This window comes from Rhinichthys klamathensis, unplaced genomic scaffold, assembly GCF_029890125.1.
Source record: "Rhinichthys klamathensis goyatoka isolate OS25496 unplaced genomic scaffold, OSU_Roscu_1.1 h1tg000523l_1, whole genome shotgun sequence".
NCBI classification, from domain to species: Eukaryota; Metazoa; Chordata; class Actinopteri; order Cypriniformes; family Leuciscidae; genus Rhinichthys; species Rhinichthys klamathensis.
The window spans coordinates 3,467,673-3,486,381 of NW_026607002.1; the positions used below are offsets into that span (position 1 = coordinate 3,467,673).

The window sequence follows — 18,709 nt, forward strand, 5'->3', positions numbered from 1 at the left end:
ATCGGGACATCCCTATTTCACACCTTACTTCTTGACCCAAGGTCAGGAAGCACGGGTCCCCGATGATGTTACCCACCCATGCTCTTGACTCTCAGATATCAGCATCACATGCTGCGTTTGTTTCCGAATTGCTGACAAAACTGAACTCTGCACGGATGCACAGTGAGGCAGCTTACAATCGTCCAAAACTGTATCATGATGTTGGCTTGTGTCACCAGCCCTATTATATGGAACTGGGAGAGTTGGTAGACCTCCTGGCCATTTAAAGGATTTTGTTTTTGAAGTAACTGTATACCTCTGTGTATGGGAGAGTGTGGGTGTGAATTTGTTTGCAGAGCCTGTTGTTGCTGTAAAAACAAAAAAAACAAAAACTGTGTTCTATTAATAGGCTTGCCTTGTTAGCAACACAAGTTGTTGTGATGATAATAATGTGCTTTGTACTCTATTTTGTGTTTCATTATACACAGCCATTTATTGTTTATGACAGTTGACGTTGTTTTTCAGAAATAATCTTGTGAGGGGGGACGTATGTAACAGACTTTCTTGGATTCTGTTATGATGCATTTATTCTGGATATACTGGCGCTTGTTGTGTGTGTGCGCAATGTATGTTTCCCCTCGGGGCTTGCCGTAGATGGGCAAGAGACATGCGCACTTTTGGTACTGGAGTGTTCCGGGTTTTTTCAGGTTTTTTCGGACTTTAGCAGTCAGTTGACTCATGTGTTGCATATAATAGAGTAAAGAAGAGTTTGCGCGGCTATCGTTTATTATTTTCTTATTTCTGAGTGTTTAGGAACCCTGCACGAATACATTTTACTGAAAGTGAAACTTTACTTTGGTATTCATTTCTAAGCAACTTAAAAAAATGGCATCTAGATCTTTTGCTGAGGAGGATTTATCTTGTCCGGTGTGCTGTGACATTTTTATAAACCCTGTCCTTCTTTCGTGTAGCCACAGTTTTTGTTCAAGCTGTATTCAGAGGGTTTGGGAAAATAAAACACTTAAAAAATGTCCGGTTTGCCGAACAACATCATTAAATGATCGTCCTCCGGTAAATTTGGCTTTGAAGAACTTGTGTGAGAGTTTTAAACAGGAGAGAAGAGAGAAATCTGGATCTGGAGTCTGTAGAGATCACAACGAGAAGCTCAAACTCTTCTGTCTGGATGATCAACAGCCCGTGTGTTTAGTGTGTCGAGACTCCAGAAAACACACCGAGCACAGATTCTGTCCTGTAGATGAAGATGTCGCGGATAAAAAGGTCAGATAAATGATGTTTTAAATATTAATAATTACTGACAGACTATTTAACTTTGAGAAACGAATACTAAAAAAAATACTTGTGCGGGACGGGTTTATTTACACAAAAACAATTCAGACTTTTTTATTATTATCTGTTACTCCCCATAGTCAATAATTGTATCCCTTCAAACTAATTTTTTATCAAAATGATTTTTTACTGTTTAGTGTTAATCACCATCTAACTCAGCCAGTTAATTATGGAAGCAGAATAGTCTCAAATATAATTCACGCAAGAAACATGATTCACACGTGCGTAGACAATTTCACATGCGTGAAACCTAATTCACGTACACACACAAAAATTCACGTGCGTGAAAAAAAATTTTTTATTTACAAAAAGCTATTCACATGCGCAAAATAAAATTACATATTCATAAAAACATTTCACAAATGCAAAACACAATTCTTAGATATACAACTGTGCACAAAAACCTTTGAATGTTTAAAATGTACAAGAATGACCTTGAATTTGAATGTGCAAATCGTCATTCACGTACGAATCGCCTTGGATGCGTGTGTATTTTTGAGACTTTCCTGGCAGCGCTTACTTGTAAAACAGAGCAGTCGTACTCTTTAGCCAATCAGATTTAAGCTTATCAATCGACCAATCAGTATCACGTGAGGGCGGGCCTATCTGCATGGCACGTCATTAGCTTTCGACTAGTTCATCATGGCTGAGCAGAGGTAAGTGCAGTTACTCGTTCATTTCTGTTAACTGAAGTTAGAGAAGCTTGAGATCAGTTGATGCAATAGTTTATTAACTGCTGTTTAGTCCACATGTGAACATAAACATTTATTTTTAGTATTGATGGATTTTCATGTCCTGTCCACCACACATTCAACTGATGATAATGTATGTAATGACGTGCATATATTGGAGACATATTTTGTTTTAAGCATCATATATTATGTAGTTTTATTGTTTCAGATTTCCAAGACAGATGATGTATGAAGTTGCAGATAACCAGTACTGTGATCTTACCATTTCTACTGTAATTCTTTGAAAACAGTCATGTTGCAAGCCATCCATTTTGACAGTTGTTTCAACAAGAGGTTATGCATTGTTACTGTATCCATTTGTCTCTCTCATTTGACTATATGTACACGCTCTAGGAATACAGCCCCGCTATGCATGCATTATTAAATGTTCTTGTCAGAATTAAAAGATTCAAAGACATGGTTCAATTTGATGTACACGTTTTATTAATTTGAAAGTTTCCGAAATCCTTTGGGAATAAAATATATAAAATGACATGATTAATGTTCCTGGCTGTTACATATGAAGATCATGACCTGACAGTCTTAAGTATGAAGCACAACATTCAGTACAGAGAAATATACGTCTCTTCCAGAGTTGTGAGATCCAGTCAGAGTCTACTTTGCTTTTAAAGTATGTAAATTTAAGTGCAATACATCAAGTGAAAAGTGAACAAATGAATTGTGTTCAGTTTAGGACATATCAGATTTTGTCCTGATATTTAAAATAGTAAAAACCTATAGTACGAGAGGTGCAGAGTGCAGGCAGAGGACGTGGGAAATTAAGTGATGGTATTTGAATAGAGTTTACTGAGTAATCTTAGTCGCATAATCTTAATAGCCTCTCTATGATAAGTAACTTTGTCTTATTAGCATAAAATCAGATTTGCCTATTTTATTAGGCAAAGTAAAATTTATGCTTCACAATATTGTCCTGTGAGACCTTAAGATGACAATAAAAAACCTGAGATGACAATACAGCACAAAACAATGTTGAATATATTGGTAACACTATACAATATGGTAATATAACTAAGTTAACATTAGCTAATGTATTAACTAACCATGAGCAATACATTTGTTGTGGTGTTTGTTAATCTTTGTTAACATTAGTTAAAAATACAGCTGTTTATTGTAAGTTTACAGTGCATTAACTAATGTTAACAAGATTTTAATGAAGTATAAGTAAATGTTGAAATTAACAAAAAATAAAAAAGGCTGTTTAGGTACAGTTCATTATTAGTTCATGCTAACTAATGAAACGTTATTGTAAAGTGTTACCAATTAAGACATTAATACAAAAAAAAGTATAAAAGAGAATAAAGAAATAACATGGATTAAGATGTTTGTGACTGCTATCCAGATGTCACACCAAAGGGGAGTAATCCTGAAAAATACAGGGAAACAAGTGTTAACAATAATTTAACAACATACACAAATGGCAAATAAACACTGGGTGCTCATTTAAATAGGTCTATTCACCATTTAAAGAACATCTCGATGAGGCCAGTGCTGAGAGAGCTAGGGTGGGTATTGACCACAGATGATTGTTTTGCACTCATTAGCTGTAACTTAGCTGTGAGAGCTGTCTGTACAGATAAAATACAACAAAACATTGAAAACAAGCATCATTCTTCTTCATTTTTGACACGATATGGGACATCTGATTACAACATCACTTGCTTACATCAGTTAATAGGTCATAAACTATTGCATCAACTGATCTCAAGCTTCTTTAACTTCAGTTAACAGAAATGAACGAGTAACTGCACTTACCTCTGCTCAGCCATGATGAACTAGTCGAAAGTTGATGACGTGACATGCAGATAGGCCCGCCCTCACGTGATACTGATTGGTCGATTGATAAGCTTAAATCTGATTGGCTAAAGAGTACGACTGCTCCAGAGCCATAGAGAGAAAAGATGTGTTCGACATCGGCTGCGGCTGGATGTAACTGATCGGCGAGAGTAGCTGCGTGCAGGGTTCTAAATTAACACCCGCCAACCCGCCAAATGCGGGTTAAAATTAATTTTGGCGGGTGTTAAAGGTGCTCTAAGCGATGTCATGTGTTTTTTAGGCCAAAACATTTTTTGTCACATACAGCAAACATCTCCTCACTATCCGCTGGCTGCCTGTCCCCTGAACACACTGTAAAGAAACGCGATCTCTGTAGACAGCCCATGCTTCACAAACAGCACCAAAAACAAACTGCAGCGACCCGCTCCCCAAAACATAACAAACTGTTCCAGCCAATGACCGACAAGAAGGGTTTGGGGGTGTGGTTTGGGGGGTTAGTGTGCGGATGAGGAGGAGGGAGGGTCTAGCTAGCCTCCGTTTTGTTTGACAATAGTTCGAACGTCAACAAGAAGTGACGTCACCCAGGATCGCTTAGAGAACCTTTAATAAAAACTTACTAGCCAGTTTGGCCGGTGATCCATATGGCTCTGTTCTCGGTCATTTATCCCTCTGGCAGTACTTCCTACATTTCCCATGAACACTGTGCCGTAATACTACGTGATGACGTTTCATACGCCCATTGGCTGCGCGCAGTTTGCAGTGAAACCAGCGCGAGAAATGATCATGGAAACGAACCACCAGAAAACACAGGGAAGATGAAGAACGAGCCAGAGCAGGGAGCAGACTGAAAGAGGAGGGAGCTAGTAAAGTAGCTAAAGTAAAAAGTTAAGATTAAACTAAATGCGGCGGTGGTTGGGACAGACTTCTGGGTTTAAATTTAAATGTCGTTTAACGAGAGATACGTTATTTTTTTAAGTTTAAGGTTTTTGTCATTATTTCTGAACAAGCTTATACATTAGGCAATATACACAACTAGCCTATCTTAAGGTTTTCTTTTAGTTGAAAACATTAAACAATGTGTGTAAAAAAAATATATAAACAACAAAAGCATTTAAGCTCAAGCAGCGCAAACGGGGAAAAAACGCACAAAAAAACACAGAATGTACATACTCGAGTCAGCATATGATTATCGTGTTTATATTGTTTCACGTTCATGTTGACAAAAACAATAATATCCACATGCTCGAGTGAGAAAACGCGCTGCGCTGACACAGACGTTGCAGAGACGCGTGTGTGTGCAAAGTGAAGTAACAGCACTTTGCGTTTTCTGTATCCCTCAACGAAACTTAAAGGAAGTGGTTAATGCAGTGATGGACACAGTCTTCCTCAGTCGACTGCTGTTTCTTTGGATTTCATGTTATTTCTCATTGTGGTGGTGTCGGTGATATTATGATAACTCAGTTTAATTAATAAATAATTGATTAAACGTAATTCCATTTTGTAATAGGCTATTTGATAATCAAGTAATTCCAAACTTCGCGAGGCAGACAATGACATTATGTGATCAAATACAATCCACTTGTTAAATGCTCCACCCAGTGCATTTAATTATAACTGCGGAAAAAAAATAAAGAAAAAAAGTAAAATTCTAATAGTATTTTATTTTTTTTAATAATAATTACAGATCGAAAATTCGAATATTCGTGCACATCCCTAATAGATAGATAGATAGATAGATAGATAGATAGATAGATCCTAAACTTGAAATGAAATGTTTGCACTTTCTGTGTTGTATTGTACTTTTATATGTGTTTTTCATGCCAACAATGTTAACCCTCTGGGGACCAGAAACGCGCCGGCGCGTTTTGCTCGTTTTTTTTCACATAGCAGAAAAATAGACTTAAAGTACTACCATCATTTCTGTTCATATAGAGTTAAGAAATATGAGAAAATAATCTGTTAAATGTCTACTTTTTTATGTGCCCACATACAATCGAAATAAAATATTGTGCTTTTGTAAAATAAAGAAAATAAACAGGGTGTGCGTTCTGCCTCTCGGTCACCGTGAACTTTTTTTCTGGAGCACGTCTCTAATCTTCAACACAACTCAGCTAATACTATTCACCCAGCCATAAGCAATATATCTTTTAAATCATTTGAGTTTGTACTTTTAAATGATCCGATTCAAAACTAAAATTATTATTCTCCGTTTATGTCATCTATATAAAAAGAGAGACGTGTCAGCCCATCTCATTATCGTTCTCTCAGCTGATTATCTGTGGTAATGTGACACGCCTACGGAGAGCACGCGCTATTCAAACGCAAATATGTGAAGCAACACATTGAGACGCGTTAACGCCCATGAACTCTGAAAACACACATTATTTTTTAGTCAGATTAATCTACTGTCGTCTTGCGCGGCTATATGTGGAACAATCCTGGGACATTTACCACTGGGTTATTTTCACTTCGAGGATGAACAGATTCAGCTGAGAAGTAAGTGTTTTTTGCAAGTGCTTTGTTCTAATCGCGATATAGAATAACGTAGTGTCTGTAAACGGAAAAATAGCATACTGTTAAATGTGAATCATGTTTGTGTCACACAGTTTGTGTGTGTGTGTGTGAATGAATGAATGAACGCACAGATACGCACTGTTACAGACTAAATAACAGACAACATTTCGTTGACTCGTTTTGGATAAAGTTTTTACTCTAAAATAGACATCAAATAAGCTTTTTTAGGAGTTTCTGCTCATATGTTAAATATATAGTATGTTTTGTCAATAAACTAATCAACTAAGATGTTATAGTGTTTGTTCAAGCTATATCAAAATAATGAATCCTCAACTTTGAAATATGTATGATCAAACTAAGACATTTATGGAGAAAGACAATTTTCTTTTCAAGATGTTTCCAACTCTAACTTTGAACTGAAATAAAACCATGTCTATATGGTGAAGGGTGTGTGATAGAAGTGTCCAGACGTATGCACCCTGTATTTTCCTTATAATATCCAAACAATCTAAAAGCCATTCTTTTTTAAATCTCCTCATTCTTTGTGCAAGGCTCAATGATATGGCCTGATAGCACCTAATAGGGCCATTATGGGAGGGTCTTTGTCTTTCTCAGGTGTGGAATGCCATACATATTAATGAGAGATCAAGCCTCCTGCATAAAGCTTTCTCAAACAAAACACGTCATTAAAAATGTAAAAGACTTTATTGACTTATCTGAATGAGTAGTCAGGATGATTCTCACATAGTTTTGGAGCAAATATTCTAGGCTATGTGATACAATTTTCAAAAGTCTTGTGAAGAAATAATCAATATGTGTTTTGTGGTCTTATTTCAGCAACTTTCATTTTTATTTTTTTCAATAACCACGCATAAACATTATTCTATTAAAAATACAAACATGTACATACATGTTGCTCAGATCTCATGGTAGCCAAGTTTGTGCTATATAGAGTGAATTTACACCTTTGCCATTAACATGTTTATAAATAACTGAAAAAAGCACAAATGTCAGTGCATGTCAAAACATCCCAAGGGCCCCAAAAACACTCTGGTCCCCAGAGGGTTAATAAAATGCTCAAATGCATTCAGTGGCACTCATAATTTCTCTTATTTTCACCGGAAAAAAATCGGCTAGTGGAAATTCTAAATGGCTGGTAACTTTAGAAAGTTACCAGCCACATTGGCTGGTGATCAAAAAAGTTAATTTAGAACCCTGGCTGCGTGCTAGTCTCGCGTAGCCAGACCTTCAGACTGACGGCTGAAGGTCTGGAACTCATAGCAGCTTTCTTTGGCCAAGGCCCGCCCATAAGGCCGTTTGACCGACATGTCAAACAACCAATTACAGTTCGTTTCGTTCAGCGTCACGTTTCGGGGCGTGGAAATCTCCCCACAACAACAGACCAGCGTGCAACAAGTCAGTCAGCATAGAAAATCAAAGAAGGAGAAGAAAACTTCAAGAGTCTATGCCGTGAACCTCGCATACTTTTGAGAATCCTACGTTTAGCTGATCTTGATAAATGCTCATTGTCACTCATGTAAACACAACAGTTTTTCTTCCGCAATCACACGTCTGCGCTTTGTTTCCCGGCGGACCGAAAATAAACGCGACACTCGCGCCCCCCGGAAATCCGATAAAATTCAACCAATCAGATGACGACTTCGACATTCCTGAAGTGTTTCCAGTTAAGTGTACCATATGCATCAGACGTTTAGCTGACGTTCCGTGGGCGTGACGTCTGAGGCTGAGACTAGCCGCGTGCAGGCGGGGAGGAGCTGCAAACGGAGACGTGAAGTCGGACACTTTCTGGTTCCTGTAGTGACCACTCACGTGGTGTTTGTATACTTTAGCACAGCTGAAGTGAAATAAATGCAATATTTGCCAAATACACAGATGTTTCAGAGACATTTTCAACTTTATGTACTGCTTCATACAGCGTTTGTTTACAGCGGTACTAGGTACTAGTCCCAATCAATATTTTGAGATGACAAATTTGTCCAAACCAATATTTAGCAAGCTCCTTTGAACTGCTATTTTGATATTTGCGCTGCTATTTGGATCGATTCCAACGGCCAGGACGACGACAGTACAAGATACGCCGTAATTTGATTGGCGGCGGGATATCTGACAGGCAGGCTACACACGCGTGGGCCGGGACTACTTTTTGTGCTTGCACTCACTGGCAGCGAGCGAGCGGGTGGTGCAGGGGCGGTTTCTTCATTAGGGCGATTGGGCGACGCACCACCAAAGTGTAAAAGTGACTTTTTCAATCACATTCACAATCTCATTCAACCACAGAGTTACGCTAGCCGTCACTATAGTCCAATCAGCGTCATGTCACGTTCTGTAGAGTACCGCCTCTTTTTGGGCGATTTCACTATGGCTGAGAATCGCCCAGAGTGTTCCCATAGACTTGCATTCAAAGATGTTTTTTTTCTAACTGCAGGCACTGCAATGCATTCTCTATGGGTTCCGGGAGGGCTCGCACTAACGTGCTTACGTCATCATACGTATCCTTAACTTGTGCAGCGATTGGTGGGAACAAACACACACTATTAAAAGTCTTTAAGATTAAGTGACAAATAATATTTGAAAACAATTTTGAATTTGAATAACAAGAAAAAATGAAACACTACTATAATATCTTTATCAAATGTGATTAAAAAAATAAAAATAAAAAAGAACGAGAGCGAGAGAGACTGTTGGGACCAGTTGAACTTGAACAACATCATGGCGAACGCAGTCATAACACAGTCATTTATCGTGTCATTAAAATAAATACCATTCAGCCCGTCGTAGTAATCAGCATACATTGAGCAGGAGCAAGTAGCAACAGGAACAACAAGATCTAGGAGGGCCTTGGGAGAAGACAAGCAGAGGCTGTCTAAAGAAGTATTTATTGCTGAACATTTTAATACTCGAGTGTTGGAAAATCTCACTTTGTTTTTACAATCAGTTTAGGAAAGGATGGTAGCAGTCTTTTTTACGCCTAGCATTGTACTTTGAAATTTGTACATTTCCATTCGAACACCAACACAATCTTTATCCTACATGTCAACGATTCAGTCAACAATATTATTTGTCGCCACCTAGTGGAATCTTTAATAAAATAACTTAAACTATCTGAGTGGATTGAAAATACATTTACTGGTCAAAAACCCTTGTCAAACTCCATTTGAGCTTGAATTTTGGTAAAATGTTAATTAACGTAATAACACACACACACACACACATCATCAGCGCTGTCGGACGGAAGCCTTGTATGTCCAAAACTGTTACTTTTCAGGAAACGAAAGAAAACCTGTTTTTCCCCCAAAATAATTCCCAAGCTCTTTTAATGCTTTCCATTGGTAAAATATTTGTAAAACACATTGACAGATGTAAAGGGTGACCAATAGCATTCATTTTTGAAAAAATAGGGACATATACAATATGGATTCTGCCTGATACATTGTTGCTGTCGGGATGGAAACCTTGTATCTCTATATTTATATTATAATAAAAAAAATATTTTATAACTAAAATAAATGTATTTATTTTGTCAGGTCTGCAACACAATCTTAAAGTAGAGAAGTTGCCTTTACATGCTTAAGCTGTTAATTTATCCATTGCATGGGTGGACCTTATCCTTATCAATAATCCAAACATTTGCCCCCCCTGAGAGATTTTGCAGGAGCCGCCACTGGGGTGGTGTGTGTGTGTACAGTGTGCGCGCGTGACGACGCCGACGGTAAGTTACCAGGGCTGTCTCTGCGTGCCATATACAAAGGCCAGAGTAAAACATTTTAATATTCCGGTTTTTTGCCCCTTTTTGTACTTTGTAGATCAGCTATGTCACCCAAGAAGAAGAAAGGGGACATACGAAGCTTTTTCATAAAGCAGAGTAAGTAGGCAAAAATAACTAGCAGTAGTAGTGACTGACCAGGCTTTCAAATGCAGATTCTACTGTGGAAAATAGTATTAACTGGTGATCCTGGTTACCCAGGATATTGTTACAGTTAAACCTAGCTTCTGCAATCTTTCAAGGTTAGGAGCTTTAATTAGGGGTGTGCAGCACAGATAGACTCATAGAAGTCGCGCTATCATGATAGAATGCTACGTTAGCAAGTCACTGAATGTTAATTAGCCTACCTTAACTTAGAATCTTGCAGTCATAAACAGTGGATCATCTGAGACATTTTTCGTTTCTACATTCTGTTTATGCAGTGGTGGGCCGTCAGGGCCAGCAAGGCCTTCTCTGCTGGCCTAAACACTATCAGAATCACTGACTTGCACTTTAATATATTTTTTATATTAAAAAAATATAATATAAATTTATATTTATAATTTTATAATAATAATTATTTATAATAAATTTATAATATAACCCCCCCCCCAGCTTGTGTGATATTCCTTTAAAATTATGTTTTAATAGATTTGATTATTATTATTATTTTAAAAAGTAGGCTACATCTATGCAATTTCTTTAATAATTCCTTCGAGTTACTTTCTTTCTCTCTACAAACTTTTATTATGGTGGGTTGTAAATTAAAGACATTTGAGCTTCTGTGTGTTTTAATAAACTATTATTATTATTATTAGGCCTACTTGAAGTATACTCTACTGTGCAATAGTAATATGGCCTATTTCTGTTATATTTTCTTCGTTATACAAAACTTTTATTTTGACAGGTTGTCATGAAGACTTTAAAGTTTGTGAGTGTATATGATACGAATGAATGACGATAGTTTTATCAAATGAAATGGTAAAATTCTTGTGAAGTGACTCATAAAAGGTCTGCGATGAAGTTCAAATGTGTGCATGTCCTGTCCTCCTCATAGACGCTGAAAACGCCATGAGTGTCACGCGCGCTTCAGTGTGTAGCTTGTAGAGCACACATTGAGCGCTCATTCACAGAAACACGCAGAACAGGCAGAGTTTATTTCTATAGCAGTCTTTTTGAGCTTTACACACTAGTTCACTAGTTTACACACTAGTACATATCGAGATTTGATTCGTTGTACATCCCTACTTTTGATTTATTCTTTCAAAAATGGCCAAATTGCGTGACGTTCCGCTTTACAGTAGGCTAAGTTACATTTGTGACTGGATTCCGCGATTTGATCCGCTGCGCAAACACAGACGGCGGGGTGAATTTATGAATGAAAGTTCTGTCACAAAACGATGTTGTTACGAATACTCGCGCTTTTTTAAGTGGGTATACGGAGATCCTTGGCCTTTCCTAGTGGGTATACGGAAATCCTTGACATTTTCTAGTGGGTATATACCTGCGTATCACGTAGACTACACCACTGGTTGCGCTGCTTCCAGTAGTGTATGTTTATTTTAGCGCTTTTATCCAATCATATTTCAGCCATCATGCGTTGCCAGGGTCAAAGAAATCTGCCTTCAGGCCTTCAGAATCGACAGTGCGGGCGCCTGTAGCTTACAATGAATAGCAATGAAACCGTTGCTTTAACCATAGACAGTATAAGAAGTGGACAGAGCCATCTCATTGGAACTCAGTTGAGACAGTTGAAGCCCATTTTTAGCGATTTTTGAGCACTTCCGTTCCTGACGCGCAGACTCAAACCGACTCAAACTAAGCTTGATGACGTGAGCAACCTGTCTGACAGACGTTACTCTTCTAGTAGCTGTGCGTGAAAACTGCCAACGTTAATCTTGCAGAGACGGGGAACTTGAGCAAAGAGTTATTTGGCGTGAGTGAGCAGGAGTAAGAATTCCGTTGCTTTTATGGACTCATTATCTATGGGCTTCTCCCTTGACGGGACGTCCCCCCGATTGCCCGCGAGCTTCTCCTCCTGTCTGTACGGTAATTTCTGTACAGCGCGACAGAGAGTCGAGTGGTTATGACGCAATCGTTAGCCTATTTTTACTAAATCTGTTTCTACGGGGCCATAATGTAACATAGAAGGTAATGGAGCCCTTTATACATTGTCGTGTTTCTTTAGAAATAAATAATGGACAAATGGAGTCTTTAAACGCCTCAGATGTAAAGTTATTCGCTGTCAAAGTGACGCCAAAATGAATGGGAGTCAATGGAAATGCTAACGCAAGTGAAGTTCTGCTACAACATGGCGGCACCCGGCCGGCTTCAACTTCCGGTCGATGGATTACCCCCTTGGCTTTAACCAATCAGATAAGCAGTCAGATTTAATCAGCCAATCAGATTTCGATTTGAGTGCAGCGGGGCCATCTAGCAGGCATACAATAACGTCAGCATTTTCACGTTCTTTGATTGGATGGTCAGAGCGCGTACTATTACTGGAAGTCAGTAGGCTAGCCGCATCTGTAGCGAACTGCAAACTAAAATATATTCCTGAAGATTAAATAGTTTTTCAACCCACAAATTAATGTTTCTTTCCCTCCTCGACCCCCAGCAAGTTCAAACCTACCGGAAAAAATCCCTTATTCAGCCTGAGCTTAACGCAGAGTCACGGAACTCTATTCGATCTGTCCGGGTAAACACTGACTAATGTAAGTTATGCCACGAAAGATTTTGAAGGCAAAAGTCCCGCTGATCTCATTGCTTTCGTTCAAAACTCTGTGTGAGAGCATGGGACAGCGGTACACATCGTCAGGTTATGCGGTGACTGTGTCCACTGCTCCTGTCGAGCAGACACTCTCTAAAGCGAATTAAAACGCTAGAAATATGACGGGACTCGACTTACAGCATTAGTTATTGTTGGAACTGAAACGCACAGATAACCTGTACAACAGAGTAATTTAAGTCTTCTTGAGGAAAGAAATAAGGATGGATTTTGTGTAAAAAATAATCAGTAGTTTTGGTGAGTATAATGCTTTTTTCCCGTGGTGAATATGATTTTCTTCTTAATTTTTCTTTTAAATTTATGATCGAAACTTAATTTTTTTCAAACATTCATACTATTGAAACGTCTGAAAAGGGACTATTGTAACCCTTGAACGACAAGATAAGGGAGGCTCCGTTTCTGAATTTATAATCGGAACGCAATTACAACTGTACACAGTGGCGCCTCCAGAAATTTTTCATAGGGGTGGCCAGATGGGGCCACTTAAAATCTTGGGGTGGCACACCAAAACTATAAACCATAATTTCAGAATTTTATTCTACTGTTGTAGTAAACCGGCCTGTAGAAAACTATCAGAAAGACTTAAGGAAACTCCTACTGATATACTTTGGTTTATTGTGTTATATTTAATGTTAGCTTACTAATGATATTAGTAGGGCCCTACTAATATATATTATATTATATATAATGATATATATTATATATATATATATATATATATATATGATATATATAAGGGCCCTCGCCCCACAGCAAATTTCCAGATACTTACATAATTGTGATGAATTTAATCCTTTTTAAGTTATTATTTTGCAGTGTAAGATTACAGTTAACACCTTTAAATATTACATAAATGTACCATGGATTTTTAATAAACTTAATGAGTGTATACACGGGTTTCTTGTATACAAACAATACCGGATGCGCGCGCATCCAGGGGGCAAAAAACCGCTGTCTGTTATGCCGAGTTCTGTAAAAGAACATTGTAATTAACGTAGATTTCGCATTGTTTGTCATTTCTTGTTGACTCAATAATAAACTGCAATTTCAGAGTTGGATCTGTTTGTTTGTGTTTATTAATATAACATTATGTAAAATGTCCAACTGTTTACGAATCAAAATCCGGACATACTGTGATGCATGTATGAATCATGTTAGACTAGTTAGTTTAACAAAGATGAATACATACTGTAACAAATGTTTTGTTCATTGTTAGTTAATAGGCCTACATTAACCTGTATGAATGCACCCAGTTTTAAGAAAACGCAACCTTTATTCACGTCTTTGTTGTTTTTCCGACAGTGCTAGCTAGTTTGTGTCTTTTAGCTCATAGCTTTAACGGCAGACTGTTGTACGTCGCGCTGTTGGAATCCTCTACGTTTACACCGTTTAGCTGTCAGCATTTTAACTGTTTAACCGGGACAATTTCATAGTGGTTGGTGTTACCCGAACCTCTGGTCACCCTACTAATAGTCTACCCACAGCGACACTTGGAATAGATTGTCAACCTCTGGACAACTTTGCACTTTGATAGAATTAGGCTAGCCAGCCAGCACATGATGGATTTAAACAATGGATTTGTATTCTCATTGGATGTTTAAAAAAGAAAAAGAAAAGGTAAGCTGCGATCTTCTAAGTTATATCTGCTGGGTTGGTTTGTGTTAGTGGAACAAAGCTAAAAGATTGTAACTCGAGGCTTCTGCCTTTGCTTTCCCTCTGCTTTTGGAAGTTATGGCAAAAACAACATCATAGAACAATATTGACGCAAGATATTTCTCCACATGATAAAACTGATGTCCATTGTTCCAAATATGGCAATAACTCATTTTTGACAAAATTGAAGTTAAGGTCTTTTGCCTTTGCACAGCAGTATGCTATAGCCTAAACCCTTTACTCCGGTACGACGACCGCGGGTCTTTTGCCCCCTGGTTGCGTGCGCAAGCAGTGATGACGTCGCCGAGAAATCCATGTATAAATCAGCAGCAAAAAGTAATTCTTGAAAAAATCTGCACAGTAATTTTATAAAATCTAAATATGTTAATAAAAACAAATTACTATTAGTTCTCTTATAAAATTCAATCAGGCAATCATACATTTCACAATTTTATATTTATATATTAATATCAAGAATTCAGAAGTGCATATATAGCCTACACTACAAATAAATAATATACAATTAAATTATGCTTATTTTAAATGTATTGAGCAGGCTAGGTATAACAAAATATATTGGCTTTTAATAATATTTCAGTGCGCAAACCTATGATAACATGAAAAACAGAGCGCACACAGCGTGTATGCGCATCACGGGTGCAGAATGATGTGCTCAAAGCAACATGGTGACTCTATGTGTGCAGCGCTGCGCTGCATAAGTGTGTATTTAAAAGTTCACGTCACAAAGCGAAGAAATGTCGAGCGCACAAATCCTAGTGCGATTTGTTCCTTTGTTTCAGTTTTATATTCCAGTTATTGCGCGTTTGATGCCGATTCATAGTCCTTGTGATGTGTGTGATGATCTAGCAAGCACACGGTAGTGAGTCGTTTAAAAACAACAAACTCCAACAAAATAAAGTAATTTTATGCAAATATACAGCCTTTTATCTACAGATCATGCATTATAATGTGAATATATCATATTGGAGAGAGTTTTACCGTGCATCCAAGAGGCGCGCGCGCTGTTTGAATATGAATGGAGAATGATTGACAGCCGCAGAGGAGGGAAAACGAGTTTCCGTATACTTTAATGATGTAAATAGACTTCTGTCCCTCACATTAAGCTATGGAATGACTTCAGATGACTTTGTCACCCAAACTGACGTAAAAAAAGCGAGAGGCGCCGAAAAGCGCGCTGTTTCCATCCCTGCTTGTCAAAACGTGGCAAAGACGTTTTGACAAAAAACGTCAAAAAAAAGCTGCTGTAACAGTAGCTATACTGTAACCATTTGGCACTTAAAAAGAACGTCACAACACATAATGCCCCGTCTTCTTTTACTAAAGAATATTTTTGACTTATTTATGAAATGCATAACTGATGCTACTAAAATTTATTCTGGCCATTGGGGTGGCCAGTGGGGTGGCCAGGAGTCGGCCAGGGGTGGCCACCCCCTGGTGGCGCCATTGCATTTATTATGCATCTGTTGATATGATTATGTTCTTTAGTATGATTGATGTTTTGGGGACTGTTATCCCAATATAACCAGTCAAATGGCCGTGATCAGACTGGCAGCTTACAGACGCTTACTGGCGCTCAACCAGTCAGCCGCGGCTGATACTGCGATAACGCGTTGCCTGACACTCTCGCTAAAAGGAAATAAATTGTTTTCTTATTATGAATATAATGTCATGCCTTTTATTCTTGTGTATGATTGATGTTTTTAGAGAATTTTATCCCAATTAAAGCAATCAAATGGCCCTGATCATGACTGGTTGCTATACAGCATAGCATATAAATAATAAAATAGCTATACAAAATAGCTATACAGTAGTAGAACTTAACATTCTAAGGCTGTAACGATATGCGATATGAAATCGCGACACTCAGATCCACGAACCCGCAGAATCGCGACACACCCCTTCCAACTCCAAGAGTTATCCTTCCCGTATCCAATGCTACCACATCTTTAAATCACTCTTAGTGTTATTTGAATTTTGAAGTTAACATTATAAAATACGTAGACCTACACCACAAAACTAGTTGAGGATAAATTATTTAAAATTGGGGAATTCCAGCGTTATGGACGTGACATGAGCAGTCAAAACTTGAAATATAAATTCTCAGAAAATACATTTAATAGCCTACCAATAGGCTATATTGGCCCCCTATTGAATGAACAGGGCTGAGATAAGATCTAACAAAGTTTCGCCGCAAGACAGCGATTTAGTGCACGCACTGAGACGAGAGCGGTATGTATCAACTCGTCTTAGTTAAGGGAATAACATAGTTTAATATGAAAAACCAGCTGTGGATTTGTTCCATATAAAAAGTAACCTTCTCTGTCTTGTCTGTCGGTGTCAGTGTCCTCTTTGTCCGCGATTTTTCTGTGTGAAAAGGGTCAATGCGTGATGGTCAATGCGTGAGAGTTGGCAGCTCTGCCTGCTAGTAATCTCTATTAATCTCCAGTATTATTACATTGTTTGATACAATATTGTTTCATTTGATATTATGTAAATATGAATTTTTATTTTATATTGGTTTTATTATTACCATATGTTACTTGTATTTATATTGTTTAAAGATTTAAGTTAATATTGTGTCCAGTTTGGCCCTGTAAATTAAAGGGTATTATTTTTTGATAAAGTGTGTGCGGTTTCATTTTCTTAAGTACCGATTTAAGAACCGTTTAAGCACCGGAACCGTTTAAAAAATACAGAGTAGGTACTGGAATCGGATAAAACCCAAACCTAGTCATGACCGAAAGGACAAGATCCCGGATACAGGCGGTCGAAATGAGCTTTCTCCACAGGGTTGCTGTGCGCTCCCTCAGAGATAGGGTGAGAAGCTCTGTCACTCGGGAGGAGCTCAGTGTAGAGGGCATCTTTTCCGGACGCCTTCCCGGGGGGGTGTTCCTGCTGGAGGGACTATGTCTCCCGAGTCCCGGCTGGCCTGGGAACGCCTCAGTGTCCCCCCGGAAGGGCTGGAGGAAGTGTCTAGGGAGAGGGAAATCTGCTTAGACTGCTGCCTCCGTGACTCGGCTCCAGATAAGCAGAAGAAGATGATAATGACACTGTTTTTGTTGTTTTCTTCCAGGAGATACTCAAAGCTTTACTGGAAGACTTACAGAAGGAACTGAGGACATCTGTGAATCATGGACAGAATCTGTGTAAAACTGCTGAAGATATTAAGGTTTGAAATAAACAATATGATTAATGCAATTCTGGAAGTGTAGATACTGATGTAGATCTAGTTTGGTCAATATTGCGGTCTCTAATTTCAGTTTCACGCTCAAGGCACAGAGAAGCAGATTAAAGAAGAGTTTGAGGAACTTCACCAGTTTCTACATGATGAAGAAGCGGCCAGAATAACAGCGCTGAGAGAGGAAGAGGAGAAGAGGAGTCAGATGATGAAGGAGAAGATTAATGGGACGAGCAAACAGATTTCATCTCTCACAATCACAATCAGAGACATCGAGGAGCAGATGAAGGCTGAAGATGCTTCATTCCTGCAGGTGTCAATTCATCTTCATTATTCTCCAATTATATGAATGTCAATTTCAGAGATTTAAGCCAAACTCAAATTTTTATTCTTTATTCTTTACAGAACTTTAAGGCCACATTGAAAAGGTTTGTGTTTGTTTGTCTCTGTGCTTCTGAACTCAAATCATCACTCTTAGGCCCCGTTTACACGAGAACGATTCCGGGTGAAAACGTAAAAATATTTTATCGGATGTGCCTTTCGTTTACACGGCGACGGCGTTTTGGGGGCTTAAAAACGCAAAAAAGTGAAAACACCCTCCAGAGTGGAAATCTTAAAAACGCTCCACCGTCGCGTTCCCGTCTAAACGGTAAAAACGCAAATCTGCTCACGGTGGCTCTCGTCGCGTACGCGTTTACGTCACATGCATGCGCCAGTACAGGAAAATAACAACCAACATGTCAGATTATTTCCATACGTCGGACCTTCAAGTTGCCCTAGCAGCTCTGAAAAACATACAAGAGTCTTTTCAGCAGTTGTAAAAAATATTCTAAGATATTGGTGTTGTTGTGTGGCAGTGCTTCACATTGCCCCTAGCCGCCTGGAGTGCATACTACATCGAATTTCACACACTTTTGCGTCACCATATGCACGCGGATTTC

General features: G+C 38.5%; 1 protein-coding gene across 1 annotated transcript; it reads left to right on the forward strand.

The window, feature by feature from the left end:
- The first annotated feature begins 846 nt into the window (after positions 1-846).
- On the forward strand, positions 847-18,117 carry LOC130073143 (E3 ubiquitin-protein ligase TRIM35-like). Its single transcript, XM_056238571.1, has 3 exons — positions 847-1,257; positions 17,664-17,759; positions 17,851-18,117. Exons 1-3 carry the CDS (start codon positions 865-867, stop codon positions 18,115-18,117), a joined length of 756 nt encoding a protein of 251 aa, XP_056094546.1. The 5' UTR covers positions 847-864.
- The last annotated feature ends 592 nt before the right edge of the window (positions 18,118-18,709 follow it).

Bases quoted from the DNA above. Each gene is read 5' to 3' on its own strand.
- LOC130073143 (XM_056238571.1), top strand. From the start codon at position 865: ATGGCATCTAGATCTTTTGCTGAGGAGGATTTATCTTGTCCGGTGTGC. The intron at 1,258-17,663 runs GTCAGATAAATG...GTTTTCTTCCAG, and splicing joins AAGATGTCGCGGATAAAAAG to GAGATACTCAAAGCTTTACT. The intron at 17,760-17,850 runs GTTTGAAATAAA...CTCTAATTTCAG, and splicing joins AAACTGCTGAAGATATTAAG to TTTCACGCTCAAGGCACAGA.